The sequence below is a fragment of the Perca flavescens genome, chromosome 6 (assembly GCF_004354835.1).
Source record: "Perca flavescens isolate YP-PL-M2 chromosome 6, PFLA_1.0, whole genome shotgun sequence".
NCBI lineage: Eukaryota > Metazoa > Chordata > Actinopteri > Perciformes > Percidae > Perca > Perca flavescens.
Genome location: NC_041336.1, coordinates 17,831,053 through 17,847,068, shown reverse-complemented (window position 1 = coordinate 17,847,068; position 16,016 = coordinate 17,831,053). Strand labels below are relative to the sequence as shown.

Below are 16,016 nucleotides of genomic sequence, written 5' to 3'. Positions count from 1 at the left end.
TTGTTTGTGCGTATATATTGTGCGCACTGCATTAACCCTCATATCTCATTAAGCTGCTCTACAGGCATAGTGTAGCTATGCATTTATCTTGTGAGTGCGTGTGTATATTAAAACGCTTGCATGCATGTGTCTGTGCGTGGATGCAGCTGTGTGAGGGTGAGAGTGTTTACAGTGATCTTAATTGTTGTTATCATTCATGCAGCACAATAACCACCTCCGCCCCCATCTTTGTCTCTGTCTGCTATTAACTCTCTCTCCCTCTCACTCTCCTTCCCTCTAACGGCCAGTTTCTATTTTTCCTCATATTGTTCCTTCTCAGCCTGCAGCCTAAATAGCACCCATTTCATCTTCTCTCTGTCTTGCTTTCTTTTCCTTCCCTCTATTGTTTTTTTCCCCCTCTGCATTCCGTATTCCTCGTCCAGCATTTTCTCCAGCCAAAGCTAACTTTTATTACCCCATGATTGCATTCAGAATTCATTACTCCATCTTGCCTGTATGCAATCTCTGATCAGTTTCCTCCTCTGTCTACACCTTATTTTTTTCTTTCTTGTTTCTTTTCCTCTTTTGATTTGCTGTGCTCTGTACTGGACCTTATAGAGAACAACACCTGAGTCTAACTTGATCTCTTCTTCCCCTGCTTCTTCTTTTCCACCTTATTCTTCTTTCTTCTACTCTTTGCTGTCTCTCTTTCAGGCACCCTCTCTTCGTGCAATATATATTTGCCTCCCCCCCTCGGCAGGTTGCCATGGTCGCCATACCTACTCTCTCTCTCCTATTGGTCCTGGCAGAGTGGGCAGGTCTGGTGGACGCCTCCCCCAACCTCCTGCTCCGGTCCAGCCCGCGGGAGCGTGATGCAGGGGCCATGATGAACTTAAACATCGCCGTGATCCACGCCGGTGCTACGGTGCAGGCTGAGGCGGCGGTGGCGGGGCCTGGGGGAAGGGTGTTCTACCCCGGCTTTGGCCGGGTATACAGCTCCCTGGGGGAGAGTGTGATCACCCAGTGGGGCTCTGCTAACGTCATCTGGCTACAGGTTGGACACTGTCTCCTCTACCTACTGCTCATCCAGCCTTACTTGAAGGAAGGGAATAACAATGACCATCCATTATTCATACTCACTCCCATTATTTGTGCTGAATGAGCAGCGCACTGCTGCCGTTATGTGGGCCCTGCTGAATGAGTGGCTGTCTGGCTCTGCTCTTTGACCACAGTTTGTATTGTTAGCCAGACATGTCATGCATACTACAGACACTTTCCATATGAATAGCACAAAGTCAAGACACGCTGCCCTAGTTGGTCAACTCTATTTGTCTCCCTGTCTTTATCCCTCTCTATCTTTGTTCCTCCTTTCTTCATTGCTTCTATCATCTCGCAGGTGAATGACAGTAGTCCTAAAACGGTGCTGTCCCAGCTGTGTGAGCTGCTGGCGGCGCGGCCCCTGCAGGGTCTGGTTTATGAAGAGGAGAGGCCCCCTCGCACTGCCTGGGGTCCTTTGGCCCCCATGCTGGAGTTTGTCTCTGCACAAACAGGACTGCCCATAGTGGCTGTAGGAGGGGGAGCGGGGCTGGGGAGGATGCCACAGGTAGGAGGAGGGAGGTTGGGATTGGGGTGGGAGAGTGAAGAGGAAGTGTTTGCAGCTTGTGAGTGGGTGTGTGTGTGTGTGCGTGTGTGCGTGTGTGTGCGTGTGTGTGTGCATGTGTGTGCATGTGTGTGAGAGAGAGGAGAGAATCAGAGGAATACAAGAGGGCAGATGTCCCAGACGTGTGATTGTGTAGCTCCAAATGCGAGTGGAACAATGTTGATCAGGTGTGTGCTGTATACTGAAGCAGTATGGATTGACAGCTCTATGAATGGAGTATAAAGGGAGAGCTGCTTATATTGCCATAACAAGTTACAATGTCACAATGTCGCACATCCTCTCTGTGAAGAAAAGGTTTGGGCAAGTGCCGGTGGGACGGAGGGGAAGTTGAAGGTCAGGGTCGCTGATCTGCTGAAACTCTACGGTGTTTGATCTGTAAATGGCCCCAACTGGGGCTGTCGCTCTGCCTCTGATGTTCCTGGGAGGGAGGCAATTAGCAGACATGGGTGTGTGTACGAGGGAATAAGTGTGTATGTGTGTGTACTGTGCATTTGTGTGCAAGTGTGTACGCACCAGACAAACTAATGTCACATGATCTTCACCACCAAACGGGGGGAAAAATGAAACAAAAAGCGTTGCATTTGTGCTTACAAATAACGTTTTAACCATTTACTCTTGAGGAATTAAATTGTAGCACTTTGATGAACTTCCTTTGAAGATGTACCCTCGCCTAGTCCTCACCCCCTCCCATCCCCTGAACAGACATTTTAGAAACACTCCCTTCTGGACGTCATAGGAGAATTCGTGCTAGCTGTTTTAGCCCTGCGGCTGCTGCTCCAAAAAAACTTTAAGCCCCGTGATGCCTTGATGTTGTGCATAAAGATGGAGCAGTCCAGAGAGTTGTAGTTCTTTGTAATGAAAATGCTGTCTGTTACTTACTCACTGTATCCTAGCTGCATTTTAGACACAGTACAACAGAGGATGGATTTTATAGTGATATTTTAAACCAAATCTGCTGCTTTCTTTCCCAAATCAGGAATCAGGTTCCATCTTTCTCCAGTTCAGCTCCTCTACTGCCCTCCAACTGGAGGTCATCTTTGAGGTGCTGGAGGAGTACGATTGGACATCCTTTTCCGTGGTGTCCACGCGTCACCATGGCTATCAGGATTTTCTGTCGGTGGTGGAGGGCCTGACCGACGGCTCGTTCATCGGCTGGGAGAAGAAGAGTGTGGTGATCCTGAACGTGACCGACGACCCTGGGGGGGCACGCGCGCGCAGGCTGCTAAAGGAGAACGAGGCGCAGGTGAGACAGGGGGGAGGGAGGGGGGAAAGGGGGGAGGAAAGGGGAGGAAGTGCTGCGAGAATCATTGGGGGCCCCCTTTCTGACAGGTGGCTTCCCAGCTTTTTCCTTCCTTCTTCGTCTCTCCCTCTGTCCCTCCACATCTCTCTCTCCCCTCTCTCCCCTATCCCTCTGTTCTTCTCTTCCCCTCCCATCTGCCAAAAGAGTTCAACTTTACAACGAAAACCACAAGTCAGTCTGATTTGCTCGCTGGTTGTTGGGTGGCATTGTACGAAGAGTTATGAGCAAGGTGCTAAAGAAGTTAGCCACTTAACATACAGTTTTCCCTTGTTTCTACTTAAGTGGCTTTAAAGTTGAATAAACAACTTGTTCCAAACTGTCCGTCAGTATCACATACAGTATATATTCTGTATTAGCTTGTTCCAGCTCGTCATTTATACTGTAAATGATGTTTACACAGAGTGAAATATTCATGGCGGCACCCTTCCATTAAATGGAAATATTTGAGATGTCTTGTGCATTATTTTATACACATTTCCCCCTAAATTTAGTATCTTTGGAAACTCTCACCTCTGAGACTTTTTACCTGAACATCACCTTATCTAATTCACAATTCCATTTTAATTTCATATCTTCTTAATTACTATATAATCACTCTCTATCTTTATTTAACTTCATTTTAGTTACCTTTTCTCTATGTATATCTATATAAAGTTGTTAACAGCATCAATCTTTTCTTTGATATTTCAATGGTGAAACAAAAACTCACCCTATTTCAAATTGACGTTGATTCCTTAATGACCAGAATGACTCGTGGTTTTGGCTTGAACCTCTAGTGTCATTCCTTCATACTGTATGCCTGCTCCCTCTCCTACACCACTGCCTTGCTTGTTCTTCCCTTCCTTTCCTTACTTCTTTCAAACTTCCCATGCTCCTCTTTTTCTGCACACTTCCTTCATCTCTTTTACCCTTTCATCCTCCCTTAAAACTCTTTGACCCTATGATCTTTCTGTTCAGTTTTTCACTCATCTCCGTGTTCTTACACTTACTCCACTCCCTCTTCCCCCCTCTACCTCCCCTCCCGCGTTTTTTTGCCTGGAGACAAGCTCACTCTCCTCTGCTGCCTTCCTGTTCACCTCCATCATGGTGTGGCTATCTTTCATTCCTTCAGTCCATCCCTCTTGCTGCATGTCTTCCCGGCCACAGACTCTGGTCTCTGTTGTCTCTGTTTAGTCTGGGTCTCAATGTCATCGCTAATGTCCCAGCATGGCCACTGCAGCTCTGCGTGTGTGTGCGCGTGTGACTGTCTGTGTTTGTGACTGTAAGTGTGTGTGTTTGTATCGGGTTCCTTAGACTCCACTCTGCTAGTGTCACTGTTAATATAACATACTGCCTGCAGCGGGTTGCCTATACGCAGTGCTTGCTTTTTTAACCCTCTTACTTTTCACAACAAACCCCCTTCTTTTAGCTTTTTTACTACTGCAGGGCTAATAAATGCTTGTGATTGCTTAGTGATGCTGTGTATGTTTGCATCTCTCTCTCGCTCTCTCTCTTTCTCTTTGTCTCTCTCTCTCTCTTTCTCTCTCTCTCTCTCTTTCTCTCTCTCTCTCTCTCTCTCTCTCTCTGCCACATATATGGTAATGTCCTCTACATTGTAGATGGCCTAATGCAGGTCTCTGGGTCAAAGTCTATCTTTTGTTCCATTCCTCTTCCAGCTTCTGCCTTGTCAGTATTTCTTCTGCTCTCTCTGTTCCTCTCTTTCTCCATTTCCCGTCTTCAGATATTGCGTGTGTCTGCTTATAACTCTGATTATCTCCTTCCCTCCTTAATTCAGTCTCCCTCTCTGTCTGTTGCCCTCTTTCTACCTCCTTCCCTCCTTCCTCTTCCCCCTCTGTCACTCTCATTCCCTGCCTAATTCACTGGAGGTTTATTGGCATACAGGCAGGATTGTTTTGCCAAGCCATTACAGTTCAAAATTCAATGAAGGTGCAATTCTCAAAATGTGCTTTCAGTCTGTTTCCCTGACTCCCCCCCCACCCCCTTCCAAAGAGTTGTCTTCCTCTTTTCCTTTGTCCTTCGATTCCACTTTGTCTATTTTCTTCACAATGCCATTTTTTATGTACTTCTTCTATTTTAAATGCTCTCACTCTTTTTTTATCTTAGGTAGTTGTCAGCATTTAACCCCCTCCCCCCTTTTCGTCTTCCACTCAGCTCCATCTTCCTCTTGTCGATGCCTTCCTTCTTTCACCATTTCCCCTCTAACCCCTTAAAACCGTCTTTGGTCCCCCCTCCCTCCTTACCTCAGCACTTTCAGCAGAGAGCTCATCCACTGTCACTGCTCTGTCTTTCTATATTGCCTTTCATTCTCTTTAATGTTTTCTTCTCTCCTTCTCCACAGCCACACTCAAACACCCCTCCTCCCTTCCCCTGTCTTTTGCAAATATCTTTTATCTCTCCAGGCCCTGATTTCACTAAAATATGTCATCCTTGGCTTTTCTTCACCATCCCACCTCCTCCTTTCCGTTCTCCATGGAGTGACTTTTCTGTTTTCCCACTTCTGATTACTTCCCTCCATCTGCTCATTTTACTCCCCCCCCCCCCCCTCCCCCCCCCCCCCCATCTCCTGTGGTCTCCAGGTCTTTTCTCCTCCCTGCTTTTAATAACATATGTCAGTGTTTAACCTCTTCCCCTTGTTTTCCCTCAGGTTTGTTTTGTCTTTAACCCCCCCCCCCCCCCCCACCACAACCACACACACACACACACACACACACATACACACACTCCCTTGTTTTCCTCTATCTATCTGCTCTACCACATTTCCCTTTCTTGTTTTACTTCTGTTTCATTATTCATAACTGTAACTTGTTTCATCAGGCTCCAGCTCATTAAGCACTGACCTCTGTTGCTGCCTGCACCTCCTGGTTAGCATGCATCGCATGCAGCCCCCCATCCCCCCCCCCCCTCCTCAGTTGCACCTCTGCTCTAGCTCTATCTTTCTCCCCTTACTTCTTCCACCCGTCTCTCTCCACGTCTCCCCTGTCCCCTCCTTATCTCACTAGCGTGTATGTGTGTGTGTGTGTCTCCCCTCGTCCCTGTTCCCTCCCTGCCTTCCTACTGTCCTCCAGGTGCGTTTGCTGTACTGCTCCCAGGAGGAGGCTGAGCTGGTCTTCCGAGCTGCCTGGGCCGCCGGTCAGGCCGGAGCCTCGCACATGTGGTTTGCTGTGGGGCCAGCTCTTTCAGGTTTAAACTCGGAGAGCTTGCCCCGGGCTCTGTTTGCCGTGCGGCCCCAGGGCTGGAGGGACGAACCTAGCCGGAGGATTGCTCTGGGTGTGACTGTGCTGACTCATGGGGCAGTTGCAATGCGCAAGGATTATGGAACCACGGGTGTGCCAAACTTTGTCACCAACTGCATGACGGACGCCAATCAGACCCAGAGACTGCGGGGCAGGATGAGGTGAGGGGGAGATAAGAGGAAAGAGAAAAACTCTAAAGGGAAATGTGAGGAGGGAAGGAGGAGAAATGTAAGGATGGAGGGGAACACAAGGTAGTTGGTAGGCTCCAGACAAAATATATGAAAAAGAGAGAAAAGGAAATAGAGACAGGATCAGGTGCATTTTATGAAACAAGTTGGTTTTGGGGCCAGAATGAGCTGGAAGGTATATGGGTGGAGTTGGTAGATTCAGTGTCAGAGAGCAGGCACAGCGAGGATATCTGAATTTGGAGCTGGCTATCATCCATGCAAAATAGATGTTGTTGGTGTGTGTAGTTGTGAGTTGGCAAAATTACCCCAGCATCTGTAGCAAGCGGACCATGTCTCATGTATATTAATGAGCCAGCTTTAATATATTCCTCGTAGGCTGTGCAAACAGGCAGCAGCACACTCTAACAGGTAGCCCAAGTGGTGCTGGTTTTCATCTTGGTTTGTTTTTAATGCCAATTATTCTTGCTCACATGATATTGTATAGAGATACTACTCTAGGTTTGGTCAGTGTGATGAGCAAAACAAATAATTAGTAACTTTATTTACACTCCTTTTTGTAAATGAAGCACAGCACAAACAGTGCAGCAATTAAAGAGAAAGGATTAATGGCCTCCTTCTTCTTTGTTAATAAACTATGTCCAACAACAGAGGAGGAAGATGTTTTCCTTTTATTACATTTCTTTTTGCAGTGGTGCCTGCTGTTCACTGTCTGTAACTACAAGCTGCTCTTCCATATGAGGCTTCCTGTCATGCAAAAATGAGCTTTCAGGTTTTGTGTTTTGAAGCCAGCAAGATGACATGAGGAGATAATAAGAACGTCTGTCCTGTGTGATTATCAGACAAACTATAGAGCGCACAGCCGATGCAGAGAGCAGAAGTCGTTTGACTTCAAAGATCCTGACAATACTGTGTGTCTGATCATTTGTCTGTAGATTTGATCAACAGACAAGCCCTCACTGTCACTATAAAGGTGCTGTGATTTAGTTTCAAGTGGGAATAGAATAGGCTAGGCTTACAGTTGCACCATAAGCAGCCTTATGATTTGTACTTTCTCCTCCAAGAACACAATTAGTTAATTTACGAATATTTTGTTTTCTGTCGTTTGTTTACTTCTCCTTTCGTCTCCATCCATCACCATGCAGGTATTTTGGCAACATCACACTTGGTCGTCGAGACTATTCCTTCAATACCGATGGTTACTTGTCCAACCCCTTCCTGGATGTAATTTCCTGGACACCTGGAAGTGGATGGGAAGATGTAAGGACATGACATCAGTTCTTTATGTCTAATCATGTGGTCTGGGTCTCACTTCAGAAGAGATAAGGACATGCGTTCTGTTGAATCATACGATACACTTGATTGAATATTATTTTGTTGTCTACATAAGCTGTTTAATTCTTGGGATTCATGAGAAACTGTAATTTTGTCCTCTGTGAACAACTGCAAGGACAAAAGCGCATGCAATTGAACCCGGAGCAGGTTTTGAGCTGATTGGTTCTTGAGTCATAATCTCTCTGTGTGAGCTAGAGGAGCAGATCCATGCTGCATTGGTATCTGAAACAAGAATATAAACCGTGAGAATAGTCAGGTCACATTGGTGAATGTTCATGTAAAGTTCACTATGGCTATCGGTGCCCGAGGCAGAGGACAGAAGTTGGCTGCTGACCATTTGACTGTGCTTTGTGTGCTCCTACTGTGCCTGTTCAGTTTCTGCTGTCTCTCTGTAACTCTGCTGTTTCCTGGTTAAAGCACTCTCTCACACACACACACACACACACACACACACACACAGAGAAGAAATCTAATAATCAAAATGCTTTTCGATTTTATATTGTTGTAATTTGAATATTTTGGGGTTTTAGACTGTTGTTCTAACAAAACAAGCATCACCATGGCCTCTGGAAACTGTAATGTATAATAATTTTTAAAAAAACTTACAAGATTAAAAGATAGGTTAACATGTTTTCCAGTCTGTCTTACTGTAATACAATATGTGCATGTCCATATGTAACTTTAAAGCCATATTGGTTGCTTTAATCTTCCTTCCTTAACTTACTCTCCTTACTGGTTGTAAAGCAGTAGCATCCTAGTGTGATTCAGGTGATGGAGGACAAAATTCTCATTCCTAGTTTTGTGCAAAAATGCTTTTTAAAGTTAAGTTGAGACAGCAGCAGTCAGAGTTATCCAAATCAAGAGGTTGACCTCTAAATTATCAGTGTCTTTAGGATGAAATTCCCTCTTTGTGATTCCCTGGACAGTGAGATGCAGCTGAGGAACTGTAACACAAAAAGGGCATTTTGTACAAAACGACTGGAAGGTAACCTCTTTATTTGACTCACTTAGACTGTTGGAGTATTTCTAGATAGAAAGAGGACTGTGGATTCTGTCCCCCATCTCTTACATTATTAGAGTCGCACTAAGAAGAGTTACTTCATTGCCATTATAGAAAGGAATAATTCTTTAGTCTTTGAATGTACACATGGGTATGAGAGAGTATTTGGACAGACAAAAAATGTAACCTATCCTTTAATCAATAAAATAATCATTAGTTGCAGTCCTCCAGTCACACACATCTACTCATACATTTTGTTCATAGTCATTTTGCTCAAAGCAATGCTCTGATGTTGCCCTGATCAATAGTTGCTGTTTTGTTCTTGCTTGCTGCCTGTGTTTTCAGATAAATACAAATGAAATGCTGATTTTAAATAGTGCTGAAGATTTCTGCGTGTCATTATCATCTGGTTCTAGCCTCACCATTGTTTTGTGTGTTTGAGTGTCTTGCCTACATAACTGTGCACGTCGAAAGCACCAGTACTCCTGGCGTGTCATGCATATTCTATAAAGCTGTGTTTTTTTCGGAAATCCTTATTATGAAGCCTTGTCACCTGTTGGAGATATTTTCCCTTTAATACGCCGGGATTTTACCCATGTCAGTCGGAAGGAGAACATGTCGGAAGAGAGAGTGATGCTCATTTTCTCAACCACACACAAGTACCTCAACACCACACTTTATATGCATAAAGACACACAGTACTCTCAGAACATACACTCTGCACATAATCACAAATGCTGCACTAATACAAATACTGATGCACCCACACAAACTTACACACAGGCATAAATACACACATTGGTGGTTCTCAGCCTCCTGCTGGTTTTAACAGCCCACCAGAGTCCAGTCTCAGCGTGTCGTAACATGCTGACTCCTGCCATATCCCTCAAATCCCTTTCAATTAGAAGCTCCTGCGCTGGTCCTTCGACTCTGTGCAAACCCAGGGTACAAAACCCGCCCACATGCACACACACACACACACACACACACACACACACACACACACACACACACACATGCTTAGAACTTACACACACACATCCATGTGTGTGCACACAAATGAGGGCACATACTGTATGCTTACACACATATGCTTACACCCTTCTTGCATAAACCCTATTGTACACACACGCACACAATGAGGATAAGACGCCTGTATCTGCCTATTATGCACATCCACGCTGTTGGCTCTCCCTGAATATTTAATGTTCTCTTTACAATGACTGCACCATTACCTAGAGCCCGGGAGCACCCAGCTAAGAAACACTGCAGACTAGTACTGAAGGTTGTCCAGCATTAGCATGGCTTGTTTCAGCTACAGATACAGCACACCGAGCGAGATGTTCAGGGATATTACTGTAACTTAATGAACATTTATTAATACCACTCACGGCTGCTGAAGGATACATTTTCTTTTAAAGTGGTCCCCAACCCTCAAACTTTTGCTTCAAACCAAAATACTTTGTATGCCTCTGAAATATTCCAGCAATTTGAAGAGCCTGAAGTGGTATTTTTTGGACGTATGTGTTTGCAATTTTCAGGGTATTCGTCTGATAGAGAGTAGTGTGTTGTCCTGTTAGCTCTATCTGTTTTCCGTCTGTGTTCCTTGAGTATGTTTTGAGTGAATGTCTGTTGCAGAGCTGCGGTCGAAGTGCAGTCGAAATACTGTCATTGTTGCCACCTCCTCCTCTTCTCCCTGCCAGCGCTTACATTACACAGACAGGCAGGCTAATCACAGCTGCCAAACTTTACGTTACTCTACTGGCCCGCATAAGCACTCTCATTCTTTCGTGAATTTATATATATATATATATATATATATATATATATATATATATATATATATATATATATATATATAATATAATATATACAGTTACACTTGTCATGATGAGACTTCTATCAGGTGATCACGACAAGATGTGTCAAGTGATTCTGCAAGATGAAGGTTCTCAAAAAAAAGCACATAATCTTCTTGGGAGTGGTTCTGCCTTGTGCTGCTTTCAACAGTCTGAATATGCCAGGTACTAGCATTCAACACATCTAGAGAGCATATAAACAATGCAAGAGAAGGGGACAACAATATGATACAGTGAAAGGGATGCTTGACAGACATTTCCAGGTCAACAGTGGACATCTCGCAACATCATCCCTGAACAAATTTTAAGAATCATACTGAATTGACATCTGTAGGCATGAGTCTGCTCTCTGCACATGTGTTTTTTAATGTGTAAAAATGCTCTGATCAAACCAAGTCAGAATAAAACTTAAGTTCAGGTTCCAGGCTACTAAAATTCTGCTTGCCACAACCCTTCTGTCACCATAGCGCCCTCAATAAAGCCCACTGTTTGTGCAAGCATCTGTGAGGTACTTGCTTTCATCCTACCCAAAGCCATTATATGTAATTATATGGCAATGTTTGATTTGACACTAAACTAAATGACTAGTATAAACAAATCTGGATAAACACTGTAACCCCATCAATCAGTGTAGCCTTTGCACATGCACAAACGTTTCAGGTAATTGCTCCCAACCCACAAAACAATGAATATTTAGGGCCTGGTGTTCTAAAAAAAATTATATTATATATATTATATTATTATATTCAGTTTGTATTGAGACTGTCAGGGAAATGTTCATTCATCTCTGTCATTTCGTGGCAATAGTTTGTGATACAGTGTTGTGCAGTGTATTTTCCCATCTGTATCTTGCAAGCGAGTATAGATTGAAGCCTAATGTAATGTTTATTGCAATGCATTTATACATGTATGAGACTGTATAACTAGGTGTTAATGTTGTGGTGTTTACCCGCTCTGTGTGTGGCTAAGTGAATGTATAAGGGAATGGTATTGCTGTCATAAAATTATTAATTCTATCTAAAGAACAATTATTTGAAATAAAATTTAGAGTGGCTCCTTCATAGTAAAACATTGCTCTTATTTTATAGCTTTATCCTGTAGCGTTACTAAATTTCATTTTATATAGTTTACAGAATAATAGATCCAAGACGAAACTGACAGAATGGCCGGACTTCAGCACCACAGACAGCGCCATGGCTTCATCCATACACAGCACAGCACAGTACTGGTATTTCAGAGCCTTAGCGGGTAGATTCTAACTTGCACAAACCTTAGTCAGATAAAAGATCAATGAGTCAGGCAGAGTAGACTAACATAATCAACTAAACAACCTGCTTTGTATTCAATAGGGTTGTTTTGATTGCCTGATCTATTCAAAGAAAATAAATACTGATTGTGGTAGAGATATATGCGTTTGTGTGCTCCACCTATCTCTAATGTTTCTCTTGTTCTGTTCCCCCAGGTAGGCTGGTGGGAGAATGGCGTGCTGAGGCTTCGGTACCCAGCCTGGTCCCGCTATGGGCCATTCCTTAAACCACCTGATGATGCCCAGCACCTGCGCGTTGTCACGCTGGAGGAAAGGCCATTTGTCATTGTGGAGCTGGCAGACGCCGCATCCGGGACCTGCATCCGTGACTCAGTGCCCTGCAGACGACCCCTTAATGCCAGGTTTGAATCCTTTGGATTTAAGATACTAATGTGTTTATATAGGATTTGATGTTATTGACTCATTTCATATGTTAATGTCATTCACCCAAAGTGATAATGAAAGGGAATAATAATCTCAGAAATCAAATGGAAAAAATAGAATAGTAGCCTCTCTTCTTTATTTATACCAGTGTTATGAATGGAGTTCCTAAGCTCTCATGATGCCATCCAATTGAGGTGATTTCAATCACCTATCAAACTGTGGTCCCTTCACTCCCTGACCATAATCAATAACAGACTGCTCTCCAGAGGATCAGTGGAATGACTCAGGGGTATCAGATGTGACCACAGTAGAGCTTTATGGTTCATCAGCTTCTGAGGGGATGACAGCACCTATCCTACACTGGTTGATCAAACCTGTCACCATGTGCTGGGCCGCAATATTCCTCCTCTGTGACCATTTCCTTCTCTTGTGCTCCTTTTCCTTTCCTTTTGCACTATTACACACTAATTCATTCTTTTATTTAGATTTGTACTTATTTTTGTCTTGGCTGTGACTCTTTCACAGTGCCATTCATGAGGGCGTGGCTCCCATGAAGCAGTGCTGCAAGGGCTTCTGCATCGACATCCTCAAGAGATTGGCCAAGATTGTCGGCTTCACCTATGACCTTTATTTAGTGACCAATGGGAAACATGGGAAGAAAATTGATGGGGTTTGGAACGGCATGATTGGAGAGGCAAGTCTTTGTTTACGTGTGTGTGGGGGTGCCTGTGGTTCTGCCTGTCTGCCTTTGTGAGCAATGTGTTCTCAATGTTGGCCCATGCAACTTGCGTATGTGTGAAAGTTGTGTGTGTGTGTGTGAGTTTATAATTGTGCCTCTGGAAATGTGTTGCATTTTTTAGTCAACAAGCCGCATAGTAGCATTCTGCCTATGCTTCTGCGTTTTGGGTGACCAGTTAAACGCTATGTGTCACATCAATCTCTGTGAGAGTTATGGCCACTTAACCACTGCCAGCAATCAGACAGCTGTCATTTATTACACACACACACGCACGCACCCCCCCCCCCCACACACACACAAACACACACACACACAGGCGTAGGAAGGAAAACTGGTCTCAGTCCAAAAATGTAAAAAAAAGTCTCCTTCAAAAAAGAAATTCCTTTCAGTATGTTTATCTGCAGAGACACGTTCCTGTAGACACAAACACATAGAAGCACAAAGACACACACATTGTTAGACACCCCTTGGCTAGTTGTGATTAGTCCTTGATATTTTCTTGGGAATACTCACTGAGGTTCATGATACCCCATCAAGAAAGACATAGAAATGCTGGCAGAAAAAAAAACAGGCTCACACAAACAAACAAGCGTGTACACATGCTCACACACATACTGAGATCGATACAGGGGCTGCTGTTTCATTGAAGCGGCCCGCTGTTTCTATCTTTGTCCCAGAGGGAACTTGCCAAACACCAGCGGTCACGGGTACCAAAACAGTTTCACTGCGCTCTCCTGCTCTATCATTTATAACTTGAGCCGGGGCCAGAGCTGTCTGTCCAATCTATTTTCACATGCAACAGGCCAAGCAAATTTTTGTTTTCTAAAACTGATGTCTGCCTTTTGATCAGATGTTCCAAAGCCTGCCATTCTTTGATCAGGTAATCCAGATACTTGGCAAAGTTGAGGGGAGGGTGCTTTGCTTTCCGCTTCGCTTAATTTTTCTGCTGATTTGCTCAGAAGAGCGGATGTGCCATGTCTAATGTAGATTAACATTTCACTTGTACAATCAGCAGACACAGCGGTTTTCAGGTTTTTCTAGATGGCGGCAGGGAGGAGCAGAGCCCTAGCTCATTTTGTATGCTAAAGAGATGCACAAGAGACACATGTTCAGTATTTGTAGCAGATTGAATCCTTGGCCTTTCTCATGCAGGCACATTTGAGGATGTACAAGGGGTCAGGGTGCAGAAATGTCACTATCTCACCTGGAAATAAACCTTTGTGAATTGTAAAAGATTCACTATGTCTGTGTGTAACTGCCACAGGAATTACGCATAATTAGATTTCTCTCTCACCACTGATGTCCCCTTTAGGTGGTATACAAGCGAGCCGACATGGCGATTGGCTCGCTGACTATCAATGAGGAGAGGTCAGAGGTCGTGGATTTCTCCGTCCCTTTTGTGGAGACGGGGATCAGTGTCATGGTCTCCCGTAGCAACGGAACCGTCTCACCATCCGCTTTCTTAGGTAAGAGGCTCTGTTTATGTGAGGCTGATGTACAGAATCTAATCCAATCGTAAAGTGTTGAGTTCGCATAAAGAGCCTCAGTCTTTAGCTGCTAGTCCTTACATCTAGATTAGCCGTTACTTTTTCTTAGCTGCTTGTAGTTTCACTCTGTCAGCAGACTCAAGTCTCCAGCGGGAGAACAGTTATTGGCCTATAGACTGTGTTGAGATGATTGTTAAAAAAGAAAAGGTGTTTATGGACTTCTGGAGAATATGTTTTCTCCAATGGTTTCCATTTTCACTGCATACAAGGCTCATCTTTGTATATTTATAGTACAGAATGTACGTTATATGTACAGATGTGCCAGGTTTATGAAACTTTCTTGTCCTCTCTATGGATAATAATAATGATGATTAAATAATGCATTATAAAACTGTTTAACATGCCCTTATGTTATGTTTTGATTTAAATCTTCTTTTGTTTCCCTTCACAGAGCCCTATAGTCCAGCGGTGTGGGTGATGATGTTCGTCATGTGCCTGACCGTAGTGGCTGTGACCGTTTTCATCTTTGAGTTCTTCAGCCCTGTGGGCTACAACCGCAGTCTCCAAAATGGCAAGAGTGAGTGATAGATCTAAGCTGCGTGTCTGATAGATGGGTCAGCATGCAGTCCATCATTGTTAATCCATGTATCAAATGGATAAACATTGAACACACTCCTGGAATGTGGTTATTTTTTAGCATGATGATAATTTTTTTTGTTTCTATTGAATTTGTTTTCTGTCTGTCTGATTGGTCAGTTGTCACATTCAGAATAAAACCAATTTGACATTTCTTTATGTACTGCCCTGAATCCTTAAAGGGATAGTTCAGAACTTTTGAAGTGGGTTTGTATGAGGTCAGTGTATTACCTACATTAGATGGGCGTCAGCATAGCCCCAGTTTGGAGAAGCAGGCAGGAGTACCGACACGGAAGCCAAGCAATGTACTGTTGTGGACAGAGACACACAGCAAAACGTGTTTTAGCTGACTAAAAAAGAACCACCTAAAAAATAACCACCTAAAAAAATCTATTTCAATCAGTTTAAGTGTACGCTATATTTATAATATTTTCACCGATTTACCTTGCTGTAAACAGCCCTGAAACTGAAGCTGTTATTTTGCTTCTTTCAAAGCCACTAGACTCCTTTGACAAAAACAGTAATTTGACCTTGCAGAACACGGGAGTTGCTGTTCTGCCACTGTCTTGATCGGTTAGTTAGTTTGTTAGTTCCTAACCCTTTTAAAAGTCACACAATAACACAAACAGACTCACTGTGTTTCTCAGAACTGGGGGCGTGCTGACTGTCATCTACTGTAGGTAATACACTGACCTCATAGGTAGGTATAAGTACCTCATACAACCCCACTTCAAAAGATCCAAACTATCCCTTTAACTGTGAGTGTCTGCAAAGAGGAATTTCTACCTACAGTATGTTGAACTGCGTCCAAGTATTCTCGATATTGAAGCAGCTATTCATTATTCAACGGCATAGTTTGTACCCCTGTGATATTCAGTATGCCTGATGCCTCGGTCCAATAGCCAACCCGACT

The 16,016-nt window shown here is 43.8% G+C and overlaps 1 protein-coding gene across 1 annotated transcript in view; it reads left to right on the top strand.

Annotated features, from left to right (window-relative positions):
- Positions 1 to 745: 745 nt before the first annotated feature.
- Positions 746 to 16,016, top strand: part of grin2db (glutamate receptor, ionotropic, N-methyl D-aspartate 2D, b) — a 29,579-nt gene continuing 14,308 nt past the window's right edge. The window contains exons 1-9 of the mRNA XM_028580762.1: positions 746 to 1,033; positions 1,376 to 1,582; positions 2,616 to 2,882; positions 6,005 to 6,333; positions 7,503 to 7,617; positions 12,014 to 12,219; positions 12,767 to 12,935; positions 14,293 to 14,446; positions 14,919 to 15,044. Of these exons, the coding sequence (XP_028436563.1) occupies positions 746 to 1,033; positions 1,376 to 1,582; positions 2,616 to 2,882; positions 6,005 to 6,333; positions 7,503 to 7,617; positions 12,014 to 12,219; positions 12,767 to 12,935; positions 14,293 to 14,446; positions 14,919 to 15,044 (1,861 nt within the window). The remainder of the gene's footprint in view (positions 1,034 to 1,375; positions 1,583 to 2,615; positions 2,883 to 6,004; positions 6,334 to 7,502; positions 7,618 to 12,013; positions 12,220 to 12,766; positions 12,936 to 14,292; positions 14,447 to 14,918; positions 15,045 to 16,016) is intronic.